Source organism: Tachypleus tridentatus, chromosome 9 (assembly GCF_004210375.1).
Source record: "Tachypleus tridentatus isolate NWPU-2018 chromosome 9, ASM421037v1, whole genome shotgun sequence".
NCBI lineage: Eukaryota > Metazoa > Arthropoda > Merostomata > Xiphosura > Limulidae > Tachypleus > Tachypleus tridentatus.
This window is the reverse complement of record NC_134833.1, coordinates 6,277,670-6,295,391: the sequence shown is the minus strand read 5'-3', so window position 1 is coordinate 6,295,391 and position 17,722 is coordinate 6,277,670. Positions and strand designations below refer to the sequence as shown.

At 34.7% G+C, this 17,722-nt stretch overlaps 2 protein-coding genes and 1 long non-coding RNA gene across 4 annotated transcripts in view; all 3 read right to left on the bottom strand.

Annotated features, from left to right (window-relative positions):
* Positions 1–1,002: 1,002 nt before the first annotated feature.
* LOC143224711 (uncharacterized) lies at positions 1,003–1,775 on the bottom strand. Its single transcript, XR_013013406.1, has 2 exons — positions 1,734–1,775; positions 1,003–1,043 (listed from the first exon to the last, which is right to left on the bottom strand). It is a non-coding gene; the product is annotated as an uncharacterized LOC143224711 (long non-coding RNA).
* Positions 1,776–2,971: 1,196 nt separating this feature from the next.
* On the bottom strand, positions 2,972–6,840 carry LOC143226977 (bromodomain adjacent to zinc finger domain protein 2B-like). Its single transcript, XM_076458527.1, has 5 exons — positions 6,694–6,840; positions 5,936–6,025; positions 4,596–4,652; positions 3,531–3,599; positions 2,972–3,085 (listed from the first exon to the last, which is right to left on the bottom strand). The coding sequence occupies exons 1-5, from the start codon at positions 6,838–6,840 to the stop codon at positions 2,972–2,974; spliced, it is 477 nt and encodes a 158-aa protein (XP_076314642.1).
* LOC143224710 (bromodomain adjacent to zinc finger domain protein 2B-like) overlaps positions 2,976–17,722 on the bottom strand; it is a 21,027-nt gene continuing 6,280 nt past the window's right edge. The window contains exons 3-8 of one of the 2 annotated variants that reach the window (XM_076452923.1): positions 15,786–15,964; positions 7,672–8,056; positions 6,694–6,898; positions 5,936–6,025; positions 4,596–4,652; positions 2,976–3,085 (exon numbers count right to left, since the gene is read on the bottom strand). In XM_076452923.1, the coding sequence (XP_076309038.1) occupies positions 7,847–8,056; positions 15,786–15,964 (389 nt within the window). In that variant the 3' untranslated portion in view covers positions 2,976–3,085; positions 4,596–4,652; positions 5,936–6,025; positions 6,694–6,898; positions 7,672–7,846. The remainder of the gene's footprint in view (positions 3,086–4,595; positions 4,653–5,935; positions 6,026–6,693; positions 6,899–7,671; positions 8,057–15,785; positions 15,965–17,722) is intronic. The other variant, XM_076452924.1, reaches the window with a different exon arrangement.

The following is a 17,722-nucleotide window of genomic DNA, read 5'->3' as shown; positions in this document are numbered from 1 at the left end:
AAATGTAAGACAGAACTATTAACAAATTACCTGATCAGAATACAATGGTATACATCATTTGATAGATGAAAACTTGACTTTCTACTGGATATAGATAATATATAATTTAATGTAAGACAGAACTATTAACAAATTACCTGATCAGAATACAATGGTATACATCATTTGATAGATGAAAACTTGACTTTCTACTGGATATAGATAATATATAATTTAATGTAAGACAGAACTATTAACAAATCTTAAAAGAGAGGATGTGACAAGAGGGGTCTGATGTTCTATTCTATAGTTCTGTAACTGAACAAAATTAAAGACTGTAAAAGTTATGGTTTGTCTGAGCAATGACAATTTTATAGTTAGTAATATGTGTTTCATTTCATACTTTTTCAAGGAGTGATTGAAAAAAATAAAGAGAAGATGCCTAGAGAAAATGTCACGTGTCACACAAGAAGAAATCTGTTAATAAAGAGATTATACTTTAAATCCTCAAATCTCCACGTCGTGAGATTAAAAAAAATTTCAAAATCAAAACCATTATTAAAAACAGAAAAAAAAACCACCACACACAACTTGCACCCCAGAAATCTTGTAGGGTACAGTCTAGAAATTTTCAATTACAAAAATACACTCTCGGTGTTGCTATATTATAACTGGGTTTATGTATCTGTACCAAAATATTACTTTGACATTTTAAAAGTTTTATTGGTGTTTCACAAACATTAAGTCCACTATTGTTCTTATTTGTTATTGAGCACAAAGCTACATAAAGGGCTATCTGTACTCTGTCCACCACTGGTATCGAAACCTGGTGTGTAGCAATGTAAGTCCACAGACATACCACTAAGGGGCTTCACTTCACTACCTACCTTGCAGCAGCAAGTTCTTTGTTGATCAGTGGTTTAGACCTTTCCTTCTTGTTGTTTATCTTGGATTTGTTTGAATTACTGTCTTGTTTTCTATTTGGCCACCTCTTTTGATCTTTCTTTCTCCTTTTCCCTGTCCTTTTCTTTCAACGATAGTTTTGGCTTGTTAGTTTTCTTCAGCTATAGCAAAGAAAACTTTATCATGATACATCACTAAAGTAACATTGTTTAAAGGTGGAAAAATTTTAATCATAAATACAGTTGAAAATAATTTATCATTTGTGTTTTTCCCTGTAATATTGTTGATGCATGACTCTAAATTTTAACAGCCTTAACAAAAAACAACCAACCAGCAGGAATAAAATGCCTAGTGGTAACCATTCTACCCAACTGGTGCCTTCAAAGTAACTGTGAAAGAAAAATGTTATTCTGGAAATTACCTCATTGTCTACTGAACACAACAGTTGTGTACGATAGAACAATAGCAGTGTAATAAGTAATGTTTGAATAGTTTCAATCAAGTTTCTATTGTAATTATTGTTGTAATGATTTCTATTGTTGGCAGATTCTTTTAAATTAGTTCAGTCCACTTAATGATAACTAAAATGTTTCAGTACTTCTGCTGTAATTCCTTCCTTAACTTTAAACTAAGACTCTATGACAGGTCAAAGTTCACAGTAGATGTTTTCATTGTTTCACTGATTTGTTAACTCTAGTCATATCGTGCTGCTTTGTCTAACCACAGACTTAGTAGCCACAAAACTGAACTAACAAATGTACTAACTTACTAACTAGCTCTCCTCTCATGTTATTTCAAAAAGTTCTAGTCATTAAGTATGTCAAAAAATACAAATGGGTAAAGTATCTTACCTGAAATTTACAGCTTACACATGTCCATTTTCCTTTGGTGGTCTAGAAAGAAATGAATAAAACAGAAAGCTCTGAAACATCATTTTAAGGACTCGTGCAAATACACAATACATACAGAAATAACGACGCACCTCGTGCAGATACACCCTACATACAGAAATAACGACGAAATTCGCAGATACACGGTACATACAGAAATAACGACGCACTCGTGCAGATACACGGTACACATACAGAAATAACGACGACTCGCAGCAGATACACGGGTACATACAGAAATAACGACTCCACTCGCAGCAGATACACGGTACATACAGAAATAACGACGACCTCGCAGATACACGGTACATACAGAAATAACGACGACTGGCAGATACACGGGTACATACAGAAATAACGCACGCCACTGCGCGCAGATACTAACGGGTACATACAGAAATAACGCACGACCACTGCAGCAGATACACGGGTACATACAGAAATAACGACGCACTCGCGCAGATACACGGTACATACAGAAATAACGACACTGCGTTACAGATACACGGTACATACAGAAATAACGACTACTGCAAGCAGATATACACGGTACATACAGAAATAACGGACGCACGTGCAGATACACACTACATACAGAAATAACGACTGCGTGCAGATACACACTACATACAGAAATAACGACTGCGCAGATACACACTACATACAGAAATAACGCACTGCGTGCAGATACACACTACATACAGAAATAACGACTCGCTGCAGATACACACCCATACAGAAATAACGACTAACGCATGCAGATACACACTTACATACAGAAATAACCCACTGCAGGCAGATACACACTACATACAGAAATAACGACTCTGCAGATACACACTACATACAGAAACGAACCACTGCAGATACACACTACATACAGAAATAACGACTGCGCAGATACACACTACATACAGAAATAACGACTACCTCGTGCAGATACACACTACATACAGAAATAACGACTTCGCAGATACACACTACATACAGAAATAACGCACTCGCGCAGATACACACTACATACAGAAATAACGACTCGTGCAGATACACAGTACATACAGAAATAACGACTCGTGCAGATACACAGTACATACAGAAATAACAACTCGTGCAGATACACACTACATACAGAAATAACGACTCATGCAGATACACAGTACATACAGAAATAACAACAAATTAACACGAAATATAAATTCTTACCTTAGTAGTGGGGGGTCTAAACAGTCAATGTGGTAGGTTTTGGGACACATGTCACATCTTATTAGTTTTCCCTTCTTACCACAAAGAACACAAACCTTATCACCTGTGGCCTAAAAGAAACAAAAATATTTAGTTCACAGGAATTTTTAGGAAGTTATCCCCCAAACACATGAAAACTTAATAAAATAAAAAGGTAGAATTTAGTTCATGATTATTTTTAAAAAACTATTCTCCCCAACACATGAAAAGATTGTTTCATATAACACGGCTGATTTCCACTTGGTTGAAGGGTGACTATAATTAGGATACATTAGATACAATAATTTACTGTATGATATTCAGTACTGATAAGTGCTGTGATTTCCATGTCTGTAATGTCATGTTGTATTATAATGCTTTATGTGTTTCTTTGGAACCCTATACAAGATGATGTCTTCAAAAGAATTCAAACTACTTGTTTGTATGAGTTCAAACTATGAAAAAATGTAGCCGGGACTACAGATGGGCAGAAACTGATCAAGAACAGAGGGAGTCATTCTTAAAGTGAATCATTACCTGTGACAAAGAAGTAGATTCAATATGACAACTGGATGAGATCGGAACAATGGTTAGATGCAGGTGAATCTACAAGATATGTGCCAAAACTGCCTTTGCACCAAAAAAAGGTTATGATGACAGTATGGTGGTCTGCAGAGGGAATTATCCATTACTCCTTTCCACAACCAGGTAAAACAATTGCAGCACAATCTTACCATCAACAAATTAATAAAATACATCAAAAATTAACCACAAATAACCATCACTGGCGAACAGGTACAAATCGATGCTGTTGCAAGATAACGTCAGATCCCATACCTCACAAATCACTATCTTGAAGTTGAGAGAATTGAAATATGGAATTTTGGAGCATCCATCATACTCACCTGACACATCTCCAACTGATTATCACCTTTTCAGGCATTTTTATCTGTTTTTCTGGAATACATTTAGGAATCAGGAGACTATTGTTGAAGCCTTTGAAGAGTTTATTGTCTCCAAAACAATAGTTTTTCAGAGACAGGATATTTTCATTAGTATCCCATATGGAGAAAATCACTGCAGCAAATAGAACATAATTTGATAAGTAAAATTGATGTTTGTTAAAAATACGACATTTTAATTTTTAACTTTTCAATCAGCCATTTCATATGAAACAAACTAACAGAATTCAGTTCACAGCAATTTTTAGGAAGCTTTTTCCCAAACCACAGATCCAGATGAGTGATAACAAGTTAAGCCTTGTTATCACTACTCCTTCAAGACATATGTAAAATATAATTTGGTAAAAGCATTAATATAGAAAACTGACAACATAAAAGTTTTTCAGCTTGGCTAATCATTGCAGTCGAAATGTATAAAAAATCTTTTTGGTTTTCAGTACTATCTTCCAAACAATAAACGTCCCTTATATAAACAGTAAAATAATCAAGCACTCACCTTGTTCAGGCAACAGTAAAATAATCAAGCACTCACCTTGTTCTATAAACAGTAAAATAATCAAGCACTCACCTTGTTCTATAAACAGTAAAATAATCAAGCACTCACCTTGTTCAGGCAACAGTAAAATAATCAAGCACTCACCTTGTTCAGGCATTCGTAGCAGTACCAGTCCCCGTCGGGTATAGTCTCCATTTTAGGCTAAACAAAAATTATAAAGGCATTGTTAAACTACTGTAGCATAAGATGAGATGAGTGAGAAAATAAAAAATATAGAAAATTTCCCTCTCAATAACCTACAGCACCAAAATAATATTACAATTAAAGCAACTACCAAAAATTCTGCTGTATATCTGGTTATTGCTAACCATAGAATTAATAAAAATTTAGAAAAACTGAAAAAAAAAAACCCTAAAAGAATAAACGAATTTTTCTGGAAAGTATTGAACTGGAAAAGTATTCAGGTTTTACTGAATACATAAATTATTTTGACTTTAATATATAAAAAAAATAAAAATTATTACAACAGTTTAAGATCTCCAGTTCTCATTACTACATTTAAAAATTACATCAATAAAGATATAATCAAACCTTTATGTACATTTCTAGTGAAACTCATGTTCTTGTTGTAATTAGGGTACTTTCATTTAAAATTATGTTCTGTGATAAAGAAATGATTGTTGCACATACCAGTGATGTCGAGAAAACCCACTTGTAGAGAAATATATATGATTGAAATCATAACAGTTATAAACGTTATAATTCAGACAGTATATAGCAAACGGTATATTTTATGCATATACTCGTTTTGTGCATACCAGTTATTTTTTATAACTGTCTGAATTTCCCATACACAAAATGTGAAATATTTTTATGAATTCTGTTTGTGATCCTATTCAATAGATGGCACCACACTTTTTATGATTTCAATCACATTTACAAAAGTACATATATATACACACAGTATGTCCATTATAGTGAGATGGTTACTTATACAAGAAAGAGAACATTTTAACCTGTATCAGAAAGTAATAATTAGCATATTAAATTATTACAGAAATAAATGACATAAAAGACAAGTATCATTACTATTGCTTTTGAATACCAACTAATAAATAACTTCACATTAATACAAATTGATGTTTTGAGTTTTTGTGAATGTGAATTTCTTGAGCCTTTTATATAATAACATTTTTCTGTTTTATTCGTTTGTCACCTGAGAAGAGTCTAAAAAAAAGTCTTAAGAATCCTTGACTTATTCCAAAAACGTTTATAATTATTTGTAAAATAATAAAATATGTCCCTACAATGAACATTTTGAATTGCTCAACTTCTAATATGTATCTTATACAGGTTTACTTTATGGACCAAAAGATCATTCTTTTATCTTTACCTGAAAACCTGGGTAAGGTATGCCCTAAACATGGCTTTCAATTACTCAACTAGTAGTTGTCAAAATAAATGATTCTACTAACATAACTTACCTTGAAACAGTAGGTGTGGTAACCTTTATCACAACCATCACAAAGAAGCAACATTTCCTCATTAGCACCGCTATGACAGAACTGACAGCTCTAAGTAAGAAAGATGCAGAAAATCATTAAGTTTTTTTACCTTTTGTTCAAGTCCTCTACATTGTATAAGCTCTTTTACGTATCTATTAGTTCTCATTTCAAAGATACTTCTTACATGGTCAGTGGTCACTAAAGTAAAAGCAGATTTAAGCTGTAGTTATCAAGATGACCATTTGCTACGGCTCACAGTTACACAGTCTCTACATTTATGGTGTCTCATCAACAACTCAGATATGGATTGATATTAATTTGAAGAAGAATAACAAATGTTTTATTTTATATAATTTTCAAAGCTACTACAAAACACGACTAAGAATACATCACAGTTATACTTACCCTAGAATTACTAAAACAACCACTCTGGATTTTTAAGTATATTTTTCTAAGTTATTTATACATCAGATTCATTGTAAATCCATGAATTCTGTGTACAATCCCTGATAATCTCCAAGTACAAAAGGCAACAAAAATAATACTATTAATCCTACTGCTTACAGTTTCTAATGTCCTTTACATAGAAACGATCCAAGTTAACACCACCTATCTAGTAACAATATAAAACTACTTAGAATAATGTAACATGTGAACCCCACCTGTAGTAAATGGCACATAAAAAAGAAGTCAATAATCAGAAGGTTAAATCGCTTTGTTTGTGGACTTGTACTTACAGCTCTCATGATGGACCTGTCCCATGCTATACACGCCTCTAGCATATTTAGGCACATTGCTAATTGGTCTGCAGTCTGACACTTTTGGACCGACGCCCTCCAACGAAGTAACCCTTTTGGGAGCTCTTCTTCCTTTTCCTCAGCCATCGTAGGAGGAGAAACACAGCTGTTGCAGCTGTTCCGTGAAGACAAGTTTAGCTCAGTGCTGTTGATAAACCAACAAGTGAATGGTGACTAAATATATCAGAGCTTTAAGTGATTATATGTTATGCATCAAAGATGTACTCATTAACGAGGAAAAAAGTATGATAATGGAATCACTATAAAGCAACTAATTCAATAATCTGATCTTTTGAAGGCAATCCAAAAATAGGTATCAAATATACGTGTACTAACTTCTAAAGAAATAACAGTCAGTGTAATGTAGGTCTTGAAATAAAAAGGTACCCAAGTCTTCGAGCCCTACGTTTCATGGATACACAAGTCTTTGAGTCCCACGTTTCACATCTTGAGACAATAACAAAACTTTATATGAACTTACTGTTCCATTTAACTTCAAGTTTGAGACAAGAAAAAACACAAAGTCACTATGGTACAAATCATAAACAACTAAACTGTTGTATTTTGAATTGCTTTATTCAATTAAAGGTAAATGTTTAGCCACTTTACTGTCAAGCTATATTTGATACCCAGAAAATTAATAACCACACTGAGAAATTAATTAATAAGTACTGTCACAGAAAGCCCAGATTAAACTCTAACAAATCTTGTGTTATGTGTGTGTCTGCTTCTGGAAGTAATAATGTCTTTAACTCATACAACACTAAACAAAGGGAGTGTAACGTCCAAGAATATGCAAGTACCTTTTCACTACTTAATATCTTCATTATTACTGTACATAATAAATACCTTATATTAGGTAAAATATTATTAGATTTAGAGTTACAATAAAGTAATAATAATAACTGTTTAACTCACACAACACCAAGAGGTGGCCCTATGTAACGTCTTTCAATGGCACTTTCAAGTAATAAAAGTCTTTCTTTAGCAACATCAACTGGATTTACATCTCCAGAAGTGACGTAAGAACTACTGGCATTGTTTTCATGTACTACTTCCTTATCTTCAGTGGCACTGTTCTCTGTCTCTCGCTTCACTGTCTCCTTCTCAAGAGTACTTCCTTTCTCCACTGTTTTAAATGAGTTTTCTCCAGTATCAACAGAAATATATTGTTCTTTTTTTGGTAATTAATCCCCTTTTCACAATAAAAGACTGAGCAGTTTTCTTTCTTCAGCATCAGACAGGCTGGTTTGAACTTTATAGTAGGGTCAGATGAGAGCTTGGAAGGAACTTTCCACCCCTGCTACACATAATACAGTTAGGCTCTATTAACAACAGAACATGATTAAAAAGATACTTTAAAAGTCTCGGTGTCAAATATAAAACAATTTCCTATATAAGAGATCAAAGAGAAAATATATAAATGTTCTGTGGCTGTGGATAGAAATAACAACAAGTCAATTGATAAACTCAAACACATAAAGAAAGTTTAATACAGTAATGTCATATACTAGAACCTCTCCATCACTGGCCTGATAGTTTTCTACAAATAATGAAAATTTTATACATTAATGTCAGGTACTCACCCTCTTCATGACTGACCTGATAGTTCTCTAGAGGTGATGAAAACTTTATACATTAATGTCAGGTACTGAACCTCTCCATCACTGACCTGATAGTTCTCTAGAGGTGATAAAAACTTTATACATTAATGTCAGGTACTGAACCTCTCCATCACTGACCTGATAGTTCTCTAGAGGTGATGCAAACTCTATACATTAATGTCAGGTACTAAACCTCTCCATCACTGGCCTGATAGTTCTCTAGAGGTGATGCAAACTTTATACATTAATGTCAGGTACTGAACCTCTCCATGCCTGACTTGACAGTTCTCTAGAGGTGATAAAAACTTTATACATTAATGTCAGGTACTGAACCTCTCCATCACTGACCTGATAGTTCTCTAGAGGTGATGAAAACTTTATACATTAATGTCAGGTACTGAACCTCTCCATCACTGACCTGATAGTCCTCTAGAGGTGATGCAAACTTTATACATTAATGTCAGGTACTGAACCTCTCCATGCCTGACTTGATAGTTCTCTGGAGGTGATAAAAACTTTATACATTAATGTCAGGTACTGAACCTCTCCATCACTGGCCTGATAGTTCTCTAGAGGTGATAAAAACTTTATACATTAATGTCAGGTACTGAACCTCTCCATCACTGACCTGATAATTATCTACAGGTAATGAAAACTTTATACATTAATCTCAGGTACTGAACCTCTCCATGACTGACTTGATAGTTCTCTGAAGGTGATGAAAACTTTATACATTAATGTCAGGTACTGAACCTCTCCATCACTGGCCTGATAGTTCTCTACAAATAATGAAAACTTTATACATTAATGTCAGGTACTGAACCTCTCCATGACTGACTTGATAGTTCTCTGGAGGTGATAAAAACTTTATACATTAATGTCAGGTACTGAACCTCTCCATCACTGACCTGATAGTTCTCTAGAGGTGATGAAAACTTTATACATTAATGTCAGGTACTGAACCTCTCCATGCCTGACTTGATAGTTCTCTGGAGGTGATAAAAACTTTATACATTAATGTCAGGTACTGAACCTCTCCATCACTGGCCTGATAGTTCTCTAGAGGTGATAAAAACTTTATACATTAATGTCAGGTACTGAACCTCTCCATCACTGGCCTGATAATTCTCTACAGGTAATGAAAACTTTATACATTAATGTCAGGTACTGAACCTCTCCATGACTGACTTGATAGTTCTCTGGAGGTGATGAAAACTTTATACATTAATGTCAGGTACTGAACCTCTCCATCACTGGCCTGATAGTTCTCTACAAATAATGAAAACTTTATACATTAATGTCAGGTACTGAACCTCTCCATGACTGACTTGATAGTTCTCTGGAGGTGATAAAAACTTTATACATTAATGTCAGGTACTGAACCTCTCCATGCCTGACTTGATAGTTCTCTAGAGGTGATAAAAACTTTATACATTAATGTCAGGTACTGAACCTCTCCATCACTGACCTGATAGTTCTCTAGAGGTGATGAAAACTTTATACATTAATGTCAGGTACTGAACCTCTCCATGACTGACTTGATTATTCTCTGGAGGTGATAAAAACTTTATACATTAATGTCAGGTACTGAACCTCTCCATCACTGGCCTGATAGTTCTCTGGAGGTGATGAAAATTTTATATATTAATATCAAGTACTGAACCTCTCCATCACTGGCCTGATAGTTCTCTAGACGTGATGAAAACTTTATACATTAATGTCAGGTACTGAACCTCTCCATCACTGACCTGATAGTTCTTTGGAGGTGATGCAAACTTTATACATTAATGTCAGGTACTGAACCTCTCCATCACTGGCCTGATAGTTCTCTGGAGGTGATGCAAACTTTATACATTAATGTCAGGTACTGAACCTCTCCAAGACTTACTTGATAGTTCTCTAGAGGTGATGAAAACTTTATACATTAATGTCAGGTACTGAACCTCTCCATCACTGACCTGATAGTTCTCTAGAGGTGATGAAAACTTTATACATTAATGTCAGGTACTGAACCTCTCCATCACTGACCTGATAGTCCTCTAGAGGTGATGAAAACTTTATACATTAATGTCAGGTACTGAACCTCTCCATCACTGACCTGATAGTCCTCTAGAGGTGATGAAAACTTTATACATTAATGTCAGGTACTGAACATCTCCATCACTGACCTGATAGTTCTCTAGAGGTGATGAAAACTTTATACATTAATGTCAGGTACTGAACCTCTCCATCACTGACCTGATAGTTCTCTAGAGGTGATTAAAACTTTATACATTAATGTCAGGTACTGAACCTCTCCATCACTGGCCTGATAGGTTTCTACAAATAATGAAAACTTTATACATTAATGTCAGGTACTGAACCTCTCCATCACTGACCTGATAGTCCTCTAGAGGTGATGAAAACTTTATACATTAATGTCAGGTACTGAACATCTCCATCACTGACCTGATAGTTCTCTAGAGGTGATGAAAACTTTATACATTAATGTCAGGTACTGAACCTCTCCATCACTGACCTGATAGTTCTCTAGAGGTGATTAAAACTTTATACATTAATGTCAGGTACTGAACCTCTCCATCACTGGCCTGATAGGTTTCTACAAATAATGAAAACTTTATACATTAATGTCAGGTACTGAACCTCTCCATCACTGACCTGATAGTTCTCTAGAGGTAATGAAAACTTTATACATTAACGTCAGGTACTGAACCTCTCCATCACTGACCTGATAGTCCTCAAGAGGTGATGCAAACTTTATACATTAATGTCTGGTACTGAACCTCTCCATGCCTGACTTGATAGTTCTCTGGAGGTGATAAAAACTTTATACATTAATGTCAGGTACTGAACCTCTCCATCGCTGGCCTGATAGTTCTCTAGAGGTGATAAAAACTTTATACATAAATGTCAGGTACTGAACCTCTCCATCACTGGCCTGATAATTCTCTACAGGTAATGAAAACTTTATACATTAATGTCAGGTACTGAACCTCTCCAAGACTAACTTGATAGTTCTCTGGAGGTGATGAAAACTTTATACATTAATGTCAGGTACTGAACCTCTCCATCACTGACCTGATAGTTCTCTAGAGGTGATGAAAACTTTATACATTAATGTCAGGTACTGAACCTCTCCATCACTGGCCTGATAGTTCTCTGGAGGTGATGAAAATTTTATATATTAATATCAAGTACTGAACCTCTCCATCACTGGCCTGATAGTTCTCTAGAGGTGATGAAAACTTTATACATTAATGTCAGGTACTGAACCTCTCCATCACTGACCTGATAGTTCTCTAGAGGTAATGAAAACTTTATACATTAATGTCAGGTACTGAACCTCTCCATCACTGACCTGATAGTCCTCTAGAGGTGATGCAAACTTTATACATTAATGTCAGGTACTGAACCTCTCCATCACTGGCCTGATAGTTCTCTAAAGGTGATGAAAATTTTATATATTAATATCAAGTACTGAACCTCTCCATCACTGGCCTGATAGTTCTCTAGAGGTGATGAAAACTTTATACATTAATGTCAGGTACTGAACCTCTCCATGACTGACTTGATAGTTCTCTGAAGGTGATGAAAACTTTATACATTAATGTCAGGTACTGAACCTCTCCATCACTGGCCTGATAGTTCTCTACAAATGATGAAAACTTTATACATTAATGTCAGGTACTGAACCTCTCCATGACTGACTTGATAGTTCTCTGGAGGTGATAGAAACTTTATACATTAATGTCAGGTACTGAACCTCTCCATGACTGACTTGATAGTTCTCTGGAGGTGATAAAAACTTTATACATTAATGTCAGGTACTGAACCTCTCTATCACTGACCTGATAGTTCTCTAGAGGTGATGAAAACTTTATACATTAATGTCAGGTACTGAACCTCTCCATCACTGACCTGATAGTTCTCTAGAGGTAATGAAAATTTTATACATTAACGTCAGATACTGAACCTCTCCATCACTGACCTGATAGTTCTCTAGATGTAATGAAAACTTTATACATTAATGTCAGGTACTGAACCTCTCCATCACTGACCTGATAGTTCTCTAGAGATGATGAAAACTTTATACATTAATGTCAGGTACTGAACCTCTCCATCACTGACCTGATAGTTCTCTAAAGGTAATGAAAACTTTATACATTAATGTCAGGTACTGAACCTCTCCATCACTGGCGTGATAGTCCTCTAGAGGTGATGAAAACTTTATACATTAATGTCAGGTACTGAACCTCTCCATGCCTGACTTGATAGTTCTCTGGAGGTGATAAAAACTTTATACATTAATGTCAGGTACTGAACCTCTCCATCACTGGCCTGATAGTTCTCTGGAGGTGATGAAAATTTTATATATTAATATCAAGTACTGAACCCTCCATCACTGGCCTGATAGTTCTCTAGAGGTGATGAAAACTTTATACATTAATGTCAGGTACTGAACCTCTCCATCACTGACCTGATAGTTCTCTAGAGGTAATGAAAACTTTATACATTAATGTCAGGTACTGAACCTCTCCATCACTGACCTGATAGTCCTCTAGAGGTGATGCAAACTTTATACATTAATGTCAGGTACTGAACCTCTCCATCACTGGCCTGATAGTTCTCTAAAGGTGATGAAAATTTTATATATTAATATCAAGTACTGAACCTCTCCATCACTGGCCTGATAGTTCTCTAGAGGTGATGAAAACTTTATACATTAATGTCAGGTACTGAACCTCTCCATGACTGACTTGATAGTTCTCTGAAGGTGATGAAAACTTTATACATTAATGTCAGGTACTGAACCTCTCCATCACTGGCCTGATAGTTCTCTACAAATGATGAAAACTTTATACATTAATGTCAGGTACTGAACCTCTCCATGACTGACTTGATAGTTCTCTGGAGGTGATAGAAACTTTATACATTAATGTCAGGTACTGAACCTCTCCATGACTGACTTGATAGTTCTCTGGAGGTGATAAAAACTTTATACATTAATGTCAGGTACTGAACCTCTCTATCACTGACCTGATAGTTCTCTAGAGGTGATGAAAACTTTATACATTAATGTCAGGTACTGAACCTCTCCATCACTGACCTGATAGTTCTCTAGAGGTAATGAAAATTTTATACATTAACGTCAGATACTGAACCTCTCCATCACTGACCTGATAGTTCTCTAGATGTAATGAAAACTTTATACATTAATGTCAGGTACTGAACCTCTCCATCACTGACCTGATAGTTCTCTAGAGATGATGAAAACTTTATACATTAATGTCAGGTACTGAACCTCTCCATCACTGACCTGATAGTTCTCTAAAGGTAATGAAAACTTTATACATTAATGTCAGGTACTGAACCTCTCCATCACTGGCGTGATAGTCCTCTAGAGGTGATGCAAACTTTATACATTAATATCAGGTACTGAACCTCTCCATGCCTGACTTGATAGTTCTCTGGAGGTGATAAAAACTTTATACATTAATGTCAGGTACTGAACCTCTCCATGCCTGACTTGATAGTTCTCTGGAGGTGATAAAAACTTTATACATTAATGTCAGGTACTGAAACTCTCCATCACTGGCCTGATAGTTCTCTAGAGGTGATAAAAACTTTATACATTAATGTCAGGTACTGAACCTCTCCATCACTGGCCTGATAATTCTCTACAGGTAATGAAAACTTTATACATTAATCTCAGGTACTGAACCTCTCCATGACTGACTTGATAGTTCTCTGGAGGTGATGAAAACTTTATACATTAATGTAAGGTACTGAACCTCTCCATCACTGGCCTGATAGTTCTCTACAAATAATGAAAACTTTATACATTAATGTCAGGTACTGAACCTCTCCATGACTGACTTGATTGTTCTCTGGAGGTGATAAAAACTTTATACATTAATGTCAGGTACTGAACCTCTCCATCACTGGCCTGTTAGTTCTCTGGAGGTGATGAAAATTTTATATATTAATATCAAGTACTGAACCTCTCCATCACTGGCCTGATAGTTCTCTAGAGGTGATGAAAACTTTATACATTAATGTCAGGTACTGAACCTCTCCATCACTGACCTGATAGTTCTTTAGAGGTGATGAAAACTTTATACATTAATGTCAGGTACTGAACCTCTCCATCACTGGCCTGATAGTTCTCTAGAGGTGATGAAAACTTTATACATTAATGTCAGGTACTGAACCTCTCCATCACTAACCTGATAGTTCTTTAGAGGTGATGAAAACTTTATACATTAATGTCAGGTACTGAACCTCTCCACTGCTGTCCTAATTGTTCTTAAAGATAGGGGAAATGAACCCTTATCTAAACAAGTTATTTGTATGTTTTAGTTCTCTTCATATAAACCTTTTAATCAATTGTTATTTGAAAGACAAATTACCTGTAGCTCATGATATTGTAAGTACTGTAATTTAAAAGAAAAGTTACCTGTAGCTCATGATATTGTAAGTACTGCAATTTAAAAGACAAGTTACCTGTAGCTCATGATACTGTAAATACTGTAATTTGAAAGACAAGTTACCTGTAGCTCATGATAGTGTAAGTACTGCAATTTAAAAGACAAGTTACCTGTAGCTCATGATACTGTAAGTACTGTAATTTAAAAGATAAGTTACCTGTAGCTCATGATACTGTAAGTACTGTAATTTAAAAGACAAGTTACCTGTAGCTCATGATATTGTAAGTACTGTAATTTAAAAGACAAGTTACCTGTAGCTCATGATATTGTAAGTACTGTAATTTAAAAGACAAGTTACCTGTAGCTCATGATATTGTAAGTACTGCAATTTAAAAGACAAGTTACCTGTAGCTCATGATATTGTAAGTACTGCAATTTAAAAGACAAGTTACCTGTAGCTCATGATATTGTAAGTACTGTAATTTAAAAGACAAGTTACCTGTAGCTCATGATATTGTAAGTACTGTAATTTAAAAGACAAGTTACCTGTAGCTCATGATATTGTAAGTACTGTAATTTAAAAGACAAGTTACCTGTAGCTCGTGATATTGTAAGTACTGCAATTTAAAAGACAAGTTACCTGTACCTCATGATATTGTAAGTACTGTAATTTAAAAGACAAGTTACCTGTAGCTCATGATATTGTAAGTACTGTAATTTGAAAGACAAGTTACCTGTAGCTCATGATAGTGTAAGTACTGTAATTTAAAAGACAAGTTACCTGTAGCTCATGATATTGTAAGTACTGTAATTTAAAAGACAAGTTACCTGTAGCTCATGATATTGTAAGTACTGTAATTTGAAAGACAAGTTACCTGTAGCTCATGATACTGTAAGTACTGTAATTTAAAAGACAAGTTACCTGTAGCTCATGATAATGTAAGTACTGTAATTTAAAAGACAAGTTACCTGTAGCTCATGATACTGTAAGTAAACTCACCTTCATTTGCATACTAGCTCGTGCAACTTTTTCTTCCATATCTTCTACATGTTCTAAGATAGCCAAGTCTACACGTAGTGAAACTTCTGGTGACCACTGGTCTTCCTTGTCACTATCTGGAGCACCACCTGACTTTGTACAACTTTCTCTATCCGTATCGCTTATTTCTAAATCTGCAGCTGAAGCAATAAAAAGATCAGAAAAAAATGGTAGCAGTAAAAAATAATATTATTTATAGTTTATTGTAGAAGATTATCACATCCTCTATTTCTTAAATGTTTAGCAATAAAATCCATGACAGTTTAAAAGCTGCCCTAAACAATCTGACAATCCAAGACAATTTTCACAACCTTACTATTATCATATTAAAAACTTACTGTTATTGTGTTAAACCTTAATGTTTTCATATCAAACCTTACTGTTATTATGTTAAACCTTAATGTTTTTGTATCAAACCTTACTGCTATTACATTAAACCTTACTGTTATTATGTTAAACCTTACTGTTATTATGTTAAACCTTACTGTTATTACGTTAAACCTTACTGTTATTATGTTAAACCTTACTGTTATGATATCAAACCTTACTGTTATGATATTAAACCTTACTGTTATGTGAAACCTTAATGTTATTACGTGAAACCTTAATATCATACGTTATTACGTGAAACCTTACTGTTATTACGTTAAACCTTACTGTTATTACGTTAAACCTTACAGTTATTATGTTAAACCTTACTGTTTTCATATCAAACCTTACTGTTATTATGTTAAACCTCACTGCTATTATGTTAAACCTCACTGTTATTATGTTAAACCTCTCTGTTATTATGTTAAACCTCTCTGTTATTATGTTAAACCTCTCTGTTATTATGTTAAACCTTACTGCTATCATGTGAAACCTTAATTTTTTCATATCAAACCTTACTGCTATCATGTGAAACCTTACTGCTATCATGTTAAACCTTACTGTTATGTTAAACCTTAATGTTATTATGTGAAACCTTACTAAATATGCACAACTGGATACACAGTGAACATATATACCGTATGTTACAGATGTAATAAAACCAGATTATCTGACACACATTATAGTTTACTGGACATGTGTTACATTGTAATAAAACCAGATTATCTGACACACACACACACACATTACAGATTACTGGACATGTGTTACATTGTAATAAAATCAGATTATCTGACACACACACACACATTACAGATTACTGGACATGTGTTACATTGTAATAAAACCAGATTATCTGACACACACACACACACATTACAGATTACTGGACATGTGTTACATTGTAATGAAACCAGATTATCTGACACACACACACACATTACAGATTACTGGACATGTGTTACATTGTAATAAAACCAGATTATCTGACACACACACATTACAGATTACTGGACGTGTTACATTGTAATAAAATCAGATTATCTGACACACACACATTACAGATTACTGGACATGTGTTACATTGTAATAAAACCAGATTATCTGACACACACACACACATTACAGATTACTGGACATGTGTTACATTGTAATAAAATCAGATTATCTGACACACACACATTACAGATTACTGGACATGTGTTACATTGTAATAAAACCAGATTATCTGACACACACACACATTACAGATTACTGGACAGGTGTTACATTGTAATAAAATCAGATTATCTTACACACATTACAGTTTGCTGAACATGTGGTACACATGTAATAAAACCAGATTATCTGACACAAATTACAGTTTACTGAACATGTGGTACACATGTAATAAAACCAGATTATCTGACACATATTATACAGGGTGGCTCATAAGTCCCTACCCATCCATATATTTTATGTATCCAGTGTATCTGTGTGCTGTCCCTCATTCTCGCTGCATGATATTATGTCACAATCTGATCTTCCAG

Bases quoted from the DNA above. Each gene is read 5' to 3' on its own strand.
- LOC143226977 (XM_076458527.1), bottom strand. From the start codon at position 6,840: ATGGCTGAGGAAAAGGAAGAAGAGCTCCCAAAAGGGTTACTTCGTTGG. The intron at 6,026-6,693 runs GTAAGTACAAGT...TTTCTTACTTAG, and splicing joins ACAGGTCCATCATGAGAGCT to AGCTGTCAGTTCTGTCATAG. The intron at 4,653-5,935 runs GTAAGTTATGTT...ATTTTTGTTTAG, and splicing joins ACCACACCTACTGTTTCAAG to CCTAAAATGGAGACTATACC.